The sequence below is a fragment of the Lolium perenne genome, chromosome 4 (genome assembly GCF_019359855.2).
Source record: "Lolium perenne isolate Kyuss_39 chromosome 4, Kyuss_2.0, whole genome shotgun sequence".
Lineage (NCBI taxonomy): Eukaryota > Viridiplantae > Streptophyta > Magnoliopsida > Poales > Poaceae > Lolium > Lolium perenne.
The window spans coordinates 185369420-185381590 of record NC_067247.2 but is presented as its reverse complement, the minus strand read 5'-3'; the positions used below and the strand labels follow the sequence as shown (position 1 = coordinate 185381590).

The 12171-nt window shown below is 42.6% G+C and overlaps 2 protein-coding genes and 1 long non-coding RNA gene across 8 annotated transcripts; 1 reads left to right on the top strand and 2 right to left on the bottom strand.

Moving 5' to 3' along the window:
* Window positions 1-512: 512 nt before the first annotated feature.
* On the bottom strand, window positions 513-5385 carry LOC127294536 (sodium/hydrogen exchanger 1). The gene is made up of 13 exons (XM_051324381.2): window positions 5044-5385; window positions 4840-4958; window positions 4119-4216; window positions 3975-4034; window positions 3622-3863; window positions 3497-3543; window positions 3327-3393; window positions 3030-3130; window positions 2825-2932; window positions 2595-2733; window positions 2447-2509; window positions 1256-1339; window positions 513-1104 (listed from the first exon to the last, which is right to left on the bottom strand). The coding sequence occupies exons 1-13, from the start codon at window positions 5194-5196 to the stop codon at window positions 760-762; spliced, it is 1626 nt and encodes a 541-aa protein (XP_051180341.1). The 5' UTR covers window positions 5197-5385; the 3' UTR covers window positions 513-759.
* A 150-nt stretch (window positions 5386-5535) lies between these two features.
* Window positions 5536-12171, top strand: LOC127294537 (uncharacterized). 5 transcript variants are annotated; one of them, XR_007846727.2, is made up of 7 exons: window positions 5536-5667; window positions 5792-5854; window positions 8744-9010; window positions 9125-9508; window positions 9631-9861; window positions 9944-11079; window positions 11171-12171. It is a non-coding gene; the product is annotated as an uncharacterized lncRNA (long non-coding RNA). The 5 variants fall into 5 exon arrangements; XR_007846726.2 differs by adding an exon at window positions 6206-6331 and having other exon boundaries at window positions 5612-5854; XR_007846723.2 differs by having other exon boundaries at window positions 5617-5854.
* LOC127294535 (kinesin-like protein KIN-14O) lies at window positions 7722-10702 on the bottom strand. Of its 2 annotated transcripts, none has more exons than XM_051324377.2 (10): window positions 10569-10702; window positions 10386-10469; window positions 10125-10286; window positions 9934-10040; window positions 9651-9838; window positions 9398-9562; window positions 9088-9297; window positions 8947-8984; window positions 8725-8852; window positions 7722-8641 (listed from the first exon to the last, which is right to left on the bottom strand). In XM_051324377.2, exons 1-10 carry the CDS (start codon window positions 10681-10683, stop codon window positions 8024-8026), a joined length of 1815 nt encoding a protein of 604 aa, XP_051180337.1. In that variant the 5' UTR covers window positions 10684-10702; the 3' UTR covers window positions 7722-8023. The 2 variants fall into 2 exon arrangements, with proteins under 2 accessions (XP_051180337.1, XP_051180338.1); XM_051324378.2 differs by having other exon boundaries at window positions 9654-9838.

Here is a 12171-nt window from a genome sequence, read left to right as displayed (position 1 = left end):
AACTAGCTCAAGGTTTCATATGAAAGATTTTTATCGATATAATAGTCTTACGAGAAAATTTGATTATGTATGCTTATAGCCTTAACAAAAAAAATGTACGGTTGATGTTTTCCAATTTGAGGCTCAAATTTAAATTCCGCTCAAAATGAAAATAGAAAATAGAAAATGATACAAATGGTTCCAGATCCTCAAAATGAAAATAGAAAATAACAATTTTCGCGGTGTTCTTCATTTGTTTGAATCGCTAGGAAAATTGTACTATCAACACCGGGTCTGCTTCAGAAGGTATGTCAGGAATCAATACATGTACACGTCCCAGAACCAGCCAAAGAGACTCCTGATAGAAAACAGTGGACCCGGCCTTCTAAAAACAATTTCCCTCATACGATTAGTATCCCCTAAAATAAATAAATCATATTGCCGCTTGCTAAAAAAAAGAACAGTTAGCATTAGAGCGACTGATTTAGAAAGAACTGAAGTTCATCCATAACGTTCACTTCAAAACAGATAAATTGCTGACAAAATTTTGCTTGATTCCTTTTGCTAAATCTGAGAGGGCAGATCATCATGCGGAACACCAATGTATAATTTGCAGGGACCAGTGCTATATACATAACCATAAACAGGTTACGTAATTAGCCTACATCAGCACCTACTAAGAACACTTCTACTTCAGATTTACAGCAATTATACCCACACAAGCTAATTTACAGAACTTCAGTTCCTGTCAGATTTCTCCCCTTTCCTATTCTGTGCAGTCTAGTTTTCACTTACAGGGGCTAGCAATGGCACACTACTTTCTGTGGGTGACCCGGGAACAAATGGGACGAATCCGCGACCTCCAAACACCGGTCGCATGAAGGCATTGTCAAACTTGCGCCAATAGTGATGGACTGACCGTGTTGGGCTCGCCAGGAGCATCCGGAGGCTCGTCGGGCGGCGTATGGTCACGGCATTCTCGAGATCGGCGTCAGGCCCATCCACACTCACATGTTCAAGGAAAGACTTTGGGCTGGATGGTTCAGAAAGAGCGCTCACTTCCCTCGTGAGGTGCCTCGTTGGAATCAGGAGTCTGATCAATGGCTTAGTCAGTAGCCCAAAGACCTGATGAAAGTAAGAAATTAGATCATACGAAAACAGAGTTGCGTAATTGTTTGCAGGCCGGCTTTCATATTATGTGTTTGCTCTTATTAGTGAAATTGCCTTTGTTGGCATGATTGGAAGGATGTATGCCATTGTCTGGAAGGAAACTTACAATTGTGCTGAAAAGAACAACAATGATTGTACTGGTGATCATGATAGCATTGCTAGGAAGCTGAGTGTGACCTGATTTTGCAAACTGCAAACCATAAAAGTGGCTTGTTAGACAAAGCACGAATGCCAAACAACGTGAATATACATAAGCGGAAATCTAGCCTTCTAAATATACATGCACGCATGCACACTGAGATATCATTTTACATTGGTAACGACTATATTAAATATTTATTTCCATAAAAGGGTTAAACTTAGAAAGATATATGCTTACTATTTCTGTTAGCCAAATGTTCTCAAAATTCCGCAGAACTTTATTTTGTAGTATTTTGAAATTGGTCCTTATAGATATGTGAAAGAAATAATCTATATATTTCAGTCACATGTTACAACTAAATACGTCAACTTCACTAGCATAACAAGAACGCAGGCTGTGCTTGCATAACATGTTTGGGTTATTGGTACATTACTATTATGCAGGTAATACTACACCCATCAACATAAATTGAATGGCAAAGATAGTTAGTTCATCTATTGCTTCGGACATACACACTCATGACTCATGAAACATAAACTACATACATTGCATGTCATAACCTGATCGAACGGATATTCCAGGCTTCTAGATGCAGTGAAGCAGTACATGTCAAAATTTCCAGAAGTAAATAAACTATGCTACGACATTTCCTGAACTCATTCATCAATGATCACTGGCGAACCGTGGCTGCCATTGAAGGAGGTGCCGCTTGGGGTAGACTAGGCCGAATTGAGCCACTAGACCAATTATAGTTGACAAATTAATATTTTAATGAACCTGATGGCCACAAAGGCCTTGCTAATATTGTTTTCAGTTTGGAAAGAACGGGCCATGGCCTAGTTTGGTCACCAAGAGGGACCGCAGTGCCAATGATTGTGGTAGAAATTAACCATGTGGAAGGTAAATAAACAGAGTTCGACATGCGGATTGCACACCCGCATCGATATGTTTTCTCACAAATTTGGTCTGAATTCCCATTTAAGTCAATAGAATTCGTATATCTGTTCCAGAAATGAGAACGTTCTAATAGAATGAGGTGTTAAATACTTAAATTAGCATACACACTTAAGTATGATAAAACACGGAGATTGGAAAACTTGATCATGCATTTCAAACCTAAAGCACAAATAGAATGCATCATACACAAGACCTTACCTTATTGTAGGTCAATGCAATGGACACAGCACCTCTCATGAGACCCGACCACCAAATAATAACCTGAATGACCCACATCATGTAAGTCACAAGACTATTCTTGCAAGTGGACATAATACACTAAGATGTTGCTAAGTAAGACACTCACTTGCTGCCTAACAGAGATCTTCTCGCCTGGAGTTTTTTTGGTCAAATTGGACAGATAGGATAGTGGGAAAACAAAAGCAGCTCTTGCAACTAGCACCAAGGCCAAAATAACGGAGCTCAGGGCGACTGATTTCATTGGGCTGCATAACATAGAGAATGTGTTACATAACTCATAACCGTCTGTGGATTTGAACTACAAGTACGTTATCACACGCAGAATAGAAAACATACCTATATGTTTCACTAACAATCTTCCACTTTTCTATATCCAGCGCATCCATGCCAACGTAGAGAAAGAGGAAAGTCTCAGAAATGAACGACAATGTGGCGAAGGCATGCCTGTTGTCAGATACAATCGTGTAAGCATGATGGAACTTCAGATGTCGAATGATGGGAGTCCCATGTATTGCCTGATAGAAACCATGCAGATACTTACTTGGTTGTGACCCTGGAACTTTCTGTTACATTGTGCCAGGTATAGTGCGACATTAGAATACCACAGAAGAAAACTGTGAGAATACCACTCAAATCAAGCAACTGCCACACAAAGCAACCAGGAAGTATCAATTAGAGCTAGCTGATAGTGCTGGATCATTTACCCTCTCCGCCCCATAACATAAGATGTTATTACAACAAATATACAAATATACTTGTATATTGGTTGTAATAACATCTTATATTATAAGACGGAGGGAGTAGTATCTATGTGATGTTAATAGTGTCAGGTGCTTACTTCAGCCAGCATGTAAGATAAATAAGCCATGAGCATCATAATAGCAACTTCACGATCAGTGGAGTGCCTGAAAGGAATGCCAAATTAGAGGGATAAGTCTTGAAAGCGAATTGGAAAGTTACAAACTGCATTGTAATTGGTGACACGGATAAGCAAATTAGAGTACCAACCTGCCAAAGTACAATTTCTTGATTACATAAGCACTGAGAAGTCCAGTCTGCAGACGTGACATAAATCCAGTAAGAGAAGAGAACATAGCTTTCGAAAAAAAGGTGGGGAACATGACAGAACTTACAGCTACTCCAAGGAAGGTGCTGGCGCCAAACAGATAAAGGAAGTTTCCAATAAATTGAAAGAATTTGAGGGTACTGAGATCTCCAAGATCAAAGTTCTGGATTGCATTGAACAGCACAACTGAGGTTGCATCGTTGACGACACCTTCACCAAAGACCAAACTGTAGAGGAAGGGTGTCTCGTCTTGGCTTAACACCTGCAAGGTGCATACAGAGTCCGTCGCCGAGAATATTGCCCCGAGCGCTGAAGAAGTGAACACGCACAAGGAGTCAAAAGCAAGAACCACAAGAAGGTTATCGAAATTCTTATAGTCATGTCAATTGAAAAGCTTGTACTCCAGGATGAATAACTGACCGAGGTAGTCTCCAAGCTCAAGGGCACCTAAGTTCAGCCTTGATATTAGCCCCAGCGCACCTGCGACAGATTGTACCAGTGAGACAGGCGAGCGCAAATCATCATGCTAAGTAGAATTTTAATTGAAAGTGGGATAGAATTTACCGAGTGATATTATGCTGAAGGAGATGAGGGTCCCAACTACAGCAAACAATGTAATAGTCATGAAGTTGCGGAAGAACTGCTTCTTCTTCACTTGGAACCTGGTCAGGGGGATGGGAAAAAAGGAATAGTTAGTAATGCAACACTTGGCTCCTTGAGCAAAACTTTTTTTCAGTTATGTACTTGGGGAATTAGTTTTTAGTATCACTATAACCCTTGATTGTTGCTCTAATTTTTTTTTGGCATACACTAGAAAGTAGATTTTATTCAGCAGACTATTTCTAGCATCTTAGTTAAGAGAATCAATCTGCAACGAAGAAGTGATAGTATGGCATGCATTGGTCCCTCCTAAAATTAGAAAACAGCTATATGAAAAAGCCAGCTCCTTGAGCAAAATATGTCAGGTATGTACTAGGAGAGTAATTTAGTGTCACTATCACCCTTCCTTGATGCTCTAAAACAAGGGTACGCTGTTAGGTTCAATTATCAGAGAGAGTACTACTCCGGTATGTATGCATCGGACAATTTCCACAACCTTAACAGAGTCAATTTAAAGCAATAAAAAGTGATAACATGACATGCATCAGAAAACAGCTGCCTTGATTACAATTTCGGTCGGAGAAAGATTCCCAGTAATGATCATGTATGTTTTTCGATAAAGAAAGATCATGTATGTAATGTAGAGAAAAGAAAAAGAAAAAGCATAACAATATAATCTGCATACCCTGCATTGAAAATGATTGGCGGTAGGAGGTAGATGAAGAATAGATCCTCGCTGAAGACTAGTATGTGCGACTGCTTCCCGCTTGAGGCGAGCAGGATGACGGTGCCGGTGCCGAGCCCCTGCAACCCCAGAATAAAACCACCGAGCGCCTAAACCAAGCAGCAGCAAAAGCACAGAGAAGGCATATATGTAAGGGAGACTCACAATGAGGAGCGCGGTGGTTGACTCGTTCATCCATCGGTTCTCCTCGAGGAGGTGTCCGACGACGATGCAGACGCACATGAGCGCGACGAAGAGCCCCACGGCGGCGATCGAGCCGTAGTCCGCCGGCGGGTCGCCGAGCCCGAGCCCCATCATCACCCCTTCCAACGACCTACCTATTCAGAAGGAATAAAACAGATCGCTTGGCTTGGACGGCAACCCAGCACTGAAAATCAATTGGACATGGAGAGCCTTCGCTTCCAAGGCAAGAGAAGAGAGGCCGGCGTCAGCCTTGATGCCTAAGGCAGGCAGGAAGGCAGGTCGTCGGAGGAAAAAGTGGGGCGACAGCGACAGCGACGGCGCTCGGAGGGGAGGGGAATCGAAGGAAAGAAGGAAATTTGTTGGCTTTTATCGGCCGGTCGATGGCCACGTGCGTGTGGCGGATGAACTCCTCCTCTAGGACTACGGTTGGGGGAACAGACGAGAGATATTTCAGTTTGAAGTGACGGTGGCGCCAGGGGAGTGGGCCCGGGCCCACCGGTCAGTGCGCCGCGGGGAGCCATCTCGTATCGTCCCCTCCACCTCGCCGGAGGTGGAGGTGGAGGCGGATCATCCGCAGATGGTTTGGTTGGTGGCTTCGTACGACCTGATTTCACCATGGACCGCCGGATCTTTTCCTCTTCGATCTGAATCTGGGTTATTTCTACTCACACATGCTTCGCATCCTCAATCCTGATCTTGCGCTGCGCAGGTGGGAAAGCTTCTTGTGGGCTGGAATCATCTGGATCCTGGATCCTGGATCCATCCATCAGAGGTACTACTATGCCCTGCCATTTTTTTCTCTGCTAACGATCCACTGCTCTGTCATTTTCTGCAAATAATATACACATGGTCAGCCAATGCTTACTGGGCCGCCGATGACTAGACTAGAGCTGCTACTTGGCTCATAATAAGCACAAGTGGAGCAAGATTAAACAACACAAGGCATGTACTGTAATATACTGCTACTCAATTTGCATGCTAGCAAAACGTACTTCACATGGGCAGGCTGCTATTGCATTAGTCCAAGCCCCTGTATCTCCGGTATTGACATTCAGCTGCTTACCTGTGCTGCGATTAACGTGGGTGTGCAAGCTGCCACCTACCCATTCATGTTACCAGGCAGTTTACAAGTTCTCTTGAAAGTTGAAACTTAAATACATCACAATTACCAACTAAGGTATGCAGTTCCAGAGAAAGAGTAGCGACAGTGAAAAGTGTGCAGTAAATTGAGGTATAGCTAAGTTTCAAGGTAAGTACGAATTCCTCACCTCAGCTCTTTGGTAAATCAACAGATGACCAATTATTCAGTTCTGTCATCTGCAGGAAATTAGGACCATAGTGTAATTCATGCAAATCTTGCAAAAAAAACTTGCAGCCTATCTGTTTGCTAAGCCTCTACCAAACCACTACATTAGTGATGGTGCACGCTATTTTTCCATTCCAAAATTACAAATGCAAAGAGCAATCAAAGGATTTGGACAAATAATTTAGACGTGGTCAGTGAATGCTTACTGAAGCGCTGATGTTTAGACTAGAGTTACTTGCCTGATAATAAGCACAAGTGGAACAAGATTAAAGATCAGACACATAATATACTACTACTCAGTTTGCCTGCTAGGAAAACATAGTTAACATGGGCAGGCTGCTGCTGCATTAATCCAAGCACTATTTCTCCGGTATTGGCTTCAGCTACCTACTTATGCTGTGATTAACATGGGCGCGTTAGCTTCCACCTACTCATGTTAGCAGGTAGTGATGAGTATGAGTGATGCTTGATTTTCAGATCATGATTCACAATTACTTAGCTGATTAGTCAACCGTATTGGCTGGACCATCATTTTTTCTCTGCTCTTTGGCAGCCTGGATGTCAAGTGCCAACAGATATGTTCCTCTGCATACTTCCACTCTGTCCTCTTCAGAATACCCAAAGGACCTCATATGTTTTTAGACGATAAAAAATAGTAACAAGTTATGAGCCGATTCTGATTCGACCCCCTTTCTTTTCTGTTTTTTTAGCTCCCAACTTGATAAATGCATCACAATCAGGGTGTACTTTCTTTGCTGAGTGCTGCTTTTCTTAAGGGCCAGAGGCCCAATTATTATTGTAAGAAGAAAAGAAGAAAGAACCCCTGTACAGTTTAGCCCCAATATCCATATACCATTTCTCTAGTAACAGCTTAGGTTTTATACTAGTCTCTCTTCTCCCCCCCCAAAAAAGTTACAGTACTCTCTAAGTTTTGGTCAATTAGATTGTGTACTCTTACGGTTAGATTGTATCTGAGATGCTGCAGTTATGGTTCCAAGTTTCCTGCACTTGTCTAGTGTGGGGAGAGAAAAAGGTGCTTTCACATCTTTTACTGATGGAATATTCTTAACTTAGAATTTAGCTCTTCTATTGAAAGTTAAAACACTAAGGTATGAAGTTTTTGCATCAGTATGAAATTCAGATCCTTGAATTATAGCTAAGTTTCAAGATAACTAATTGACCATCTCAGCTCTTTTTGGTAAATTAAAAGATGTCCAATTATTCAGTTCTTGTATCAGTATGAAATTCAGATCCTAGGATAGTTCATGCAATCTTGAAAAAAGCTTGTACATTGAAACAATCCTGCCTATCTTCAAAGCCTCTACCAGAATACTATATCAGTGATGATGCATTTTTATTCCTTTTCAAAGTTACAAATCCACAGACCAATCAAAGGAATTGGTCAAATCCAATTACAGTTCCATTTACTATATCCCTCACACCCTTCTGCCCTTCCAATCCAAACCAAAAACCAGCAAAGGAAGGGCCCTCCAGTAGTTAACCGTAATCACAGATCTACGAAGCTAACACAAACAAACTATCAAAGCGATGTAAAAACCCAATCATCTTTCCAAAACATTTCACCACCAAACAAGAAGTCAAAATCAGAGCTATTCAATCTGTATTTATGTGAGTTCAGGTTAAACAGGACATCCTTCTCCTGTGCTGATGTAGGGGGGCTCTCTGCACCGGCCTGGAAACAAAACTTTCCCTTCGTTGAGGCGCTGACGCTGCCGTTGAATCAATGCTGTTACTACTTATGTTGATCTGATCAGATTTTACTGACAAGTACTTCAACTTAGACACACCGGACGAGAATGCCGCCGACCTAGCCTTCGATTTATTCTTGCAGCTGGAGTGGCTGAGGCTCCCGCGGAGCTCAGCTGGATATCTGTTTACTGATTTTGTCAGCCTTGGTTTACTGACAGAATGGCTTGCTATGCCATGTCTTTGCCGGCTGCACTCGGTTGGGGACATGAAGTGAGGAACTGAGCCACGAGACACCCTGCTTTTGGCCTTTTCGGTTGCCCGAGGGCTGTCTGTAGCATCAATGTGCCCTACCACCAGAGTGCTTCTCGGCGACCCCTTCTCATCGCAGAGAGCCTGACAGACAGATGGAGAGACCTTCTTCCTCTCTTCAAGTGAGACCTCAGCGCTACTTATTTCTTCACTGAGATCCTTGAGCTCGTGCTCAGTGTCACATATTTCCTTGTCAAGCTCTGAGAGTCGCTTCTGCTTAAGCATATTCAAGTCCTACATCAAGAAAACAAATACCTACGCATGTAAAGTAGGAACTTTGATCAAGGTGATCACATTTTTTCATTAATTTTTCTTACCTCTGAAAGCTCTCTGCAGGATTCTATCAACCTTGCTCTTTTTGCGAAGCCCAGTGAGCAGATGGTCTCGCCGACATCATCCTTAGAAGGACTGATATGCACTACCATCAGAACTTTTGAACCACCACCTGTAACATATCAACATAAACCATATAGGTTTACATTACATTACATTTCTTTGTAACTTTGATGCTTCAAATTGGACTGGGAAATTTCCCTTACCAAGAGAATCACTGAGAATTTGGGTGAGCTTGCTGTTTCTGCAGAGTTTGAAAATTAAAATAAGGTAAGCATAAACACTTCTGAGATAACTTTAAACGTTGGGATGTATCTGTCTGGATGAAGATGCATTGGTCAGTTTACCTGTAAGGAACATGACTTCTCTTCCGCCTTAGTGCAGCAATGACATCTCCAAGGGCTGATAGAGAGAGGTTTATGGCCTTACCTTCATCCATTGTCAACCCAGACGCACCAGTCTTTAGCAACCGCTCACTGCCACCAAGATCGACGAGCCAAAGCTTGCTGACTTCTTCAGTGACACCTCCAGATCTTCTTATGGTAATTCTTGTCAAGCTACACACAGACACAGCTAAGGCACATAAAATTGGGTACTGTTCAAGTTACCATACTGCAGAAACTGAAACTCTGTAGCTGGAACGGCTCATCAACCCACCAGTGTGATCGGCTCGAAACATCGTTGACATTTGTCCAGGATGTCGATCGGGATCGCCGCCCTCTGCAATACCACTGGTTGGCTTTCTTGATGTCTGGCATCGCAACATCGGTGAGCCCCTCAACTTCGACGGCACCACTTTTAGTTGCTAGAATGCTGAGATTACTGAAAAACTCAAAAACACACGAACATTTGCACTTTGTCAATTGATGGTCTTACTAGAGAATTTACAGGTGAATTGATGGGTCTTTACCACGTTGTATTGCATTCTGTGGACCTGAAGAGATGCTGCCTTGGTGCCAACAAGTCCCTGAGACTTCCCATGTAGACCTCAAGCATGCTTATGGAGAAAGAATATGTGGATGAACTATCTTGAGAAGCATGCGAAAACAGTTCTTGTATCGCTCGAGGCACGACGCCAAGGTTATCGTTAGTTCCTTCCTGCATGCAGTTTGGAAGGAAAGGTAAGATGGAATACATATAATGTCTTCACTCTTCATTTCAGTTGAAACATGACATAGGAGGCACCAACTGACCATTGTATAGGTCTTTCCTGTCCCAGTTTGGCCAAAAGCAAGGATGCAGACGTTGTGCCCATCAAGTGCAGATCTGATGATTGGCTTTACCTCATGGAAGAGATCATCTGCAGCATGAACACGGTTGAAATGAGTTATACTTTAAGAATATGAGCACTGGAATTGTGGAAAGGCAGTGAAGCAAGATGAACCTTGCGTTGACTCCTGGTCAAACACCCTATCAACACTGAAATCTTTCTTGACGCCCACTGCTCGAACTGTGATCTTCTCTTGTTCAACAGTAACTGGTGATTTGATCTTGAAGTTGCTGGTTGAGATTAACGGCCGGACCCGGCAGAACACCCTGATACTTCCTGAATTGTAGCCAAACTCAGCTCATTGGACTCTCAAGGAATAATAATAGCTCTATGCTGTGGAGAACACCAACTTCTATCTTGTATCAAAGGCAGTACCTTTCAGGTCTATGAGTTTGTCCAGCGCCTCTCGCCTTCTCCGGTTGAGATGTCTATGCCTTGATCTCATAGCCGAAATCTCCTCTGAAACAACATTGGGCCAAAAGGATTATATTCTGGTTTTTCTGTTTCAATAAACCGTCACATGAACTCAATACACAAGAGAGTGGTGTTTGTCTGAACCTTGCAGAGTTGACATGTCCTTGTCATGGCCAAGTACGATTTCACCGTTGGGGACATCCAAGCTCAGGTTCTCCAGTGGCAGCATCACATGACCCCCCATGGCCTCCTTCTCCATGCAAAGAAACAAGATCTCGTTCTTCCTTCCTCAGAGAAGCTTCGTCTGCCTCATGTCAAGAGAGGAACTGGAAGAGGAACCAAAATATCAGCTTATCTGTGTGGACTGTGGAGGAATCTGAAACAACTCAATCCAAGCAAAGAATGACAAGAGCAGAGGGAATATATTCCAAACACTTTTCAATGATTGGCCCTATACCGGGCCGGAAGACATCAATGTGTGTACTTCAAAGAGAATATACACATCTGAAGAACAATACATAATTTCTCCAGTACCTTATGAATTATGATTGTTGAACCTAGAGCTCCTCTTGGACCTAAACCTCTTCTCCTAAACAGCTGCAGCACAACAGAGAAGAGTATGTTGGTAAATATGGACAAAAAGAACACAAGAAAGGCCAGTAGTACAACAGAATTTAATTTAGTACCTTGAGGAGAATCTGCTACTGCTTGAAGTTATCCCTGATTCTTTTTCTCCTTGGAAGCAGGGTGCTCTGTTCTTCCTCTTGACCCAGTGCTAGAGTAAGGACAGATATGAGGAGGGAAGAGTGAGCCAAGGGGACAACCTCTCACTACAATGCAGCTAAGACTTTTGGTCCTGATCTTTCTTGGATCTTGATGCCTAAAAGTTGTGTTGTAGCTAGCAGCAATTGCCAAAGTTCAAAGCTGCATGCAGCACATGGCTGTGGAAGAAGGAAGAATCCTACCTATCCAAAGCCACATGCATGCTCTAGCTTTATTCCACTCAAGAACAGCACACAAGCAAGCTAAGCTATACACCAGAAAGTGCTTCACACCACACTGGAAAGGGAAAGCCTCACAAAGGGGCTCTTTCCAAGATCACCCAAGGGAGGTAAAAACCATATTTCAGAGCAAGAAATCCATCAATGAACAGTTGCACAAAGATGGGGAGAGAGAGAGAGAGAGAGAGAGAGAGAGAGAGAGAGAGAGAGAGAGAGAGATGATAGTCCAGTTAAGGAGACAGTTAGGTGGCGTGGAGGGGCCTGGATTTAGAATATCGAGGGTAGGAAATGGTGTGATCAAACAGCCCCCGCACTACTCGCTGGAAAACAAATGGGGAAGAGGTGGTGGCTGGATTGTTTGTGGTGTCAGCTTTTGAAGGCAATTGCTGTGTTGTCTGCTAGATCTTTAATTGTTGGCAGCTCTCATTTTTATGAAGATGTTTTGCTGTTGAATTAGGCTGCTGGCAACAGTTAATGAGTTTGCTGGAGGTTGACCAATGGTGTTAATTTTTTGTTTTTTAGAGAGCGACAGAAATTTGTCCTTTTTTTAATAATTATTATGCAAGAATAAAGTGCAGAATAATTTACATGAGGACAGCCAAATCTTATTCTAGGACACACCAGGTCAATTTGTGCCTTCTCCAAATCTTATAAATTGGTACTATCTTGGAAGTTTGTTGGTCTTGGTACTTTGTTTTAATGTTGAAAAATATTGGTCACGAAGAAGGCCTGATTTTTAATTGGAA

What these genes read in the sequence shown, in the direction of transcription:
- LOC127294536 (XM_051324381.2), bottom strand. Translation starts at nt 5,196, where the DNA reads ATGATGGGGCTCGGGCTCGGCGACCCGCCGGCGGACTACGGCTCGATC. An exon ending in CCAATCATTTTCAATGCAGG is followed by an intron (nt 4,217 to 4,839) that starts GTATGCAGATTA and finishes CCCCCTGACCAG; the next exon opens with GTTCCAAGTGAAGAAGAAGC. An exon ending in ATTGTTAGTGAAACATATAG is followed by an intron (nt 2,734 to 2,824) that starts GTATGTTTTCTA and finishes TATGTTATGCAG; the next exon opens with CCCAATGAAATCAGTCGCCC.
- LOC127294535 (XM_051324377.2), bottom strand. Translation starts at nt 10,683, where the DNA reads ATGGAGAAGGAGGCCATGGGGGGTCATGTGATGCTGCCACTGGAGAAC. An exon ending in GGACATGTCAACTCTGCAAG is followed by an intron (nt 10,470 to 10,568) that starts GTTCAGACAAAC and finishes ATGTTGTTTCAG; the next exon opens with AGGAGATTTCGGCTATGAGA. An exon ending in CCTGCAGAGAGCTTTCAGAG is followed by an intron (nt 8,642 to 8,724) that starts GTAAGAAAAATT and finishes TTCTTGATGTAG; the next exon opens with GACTTGAATATGCTTAAGCA.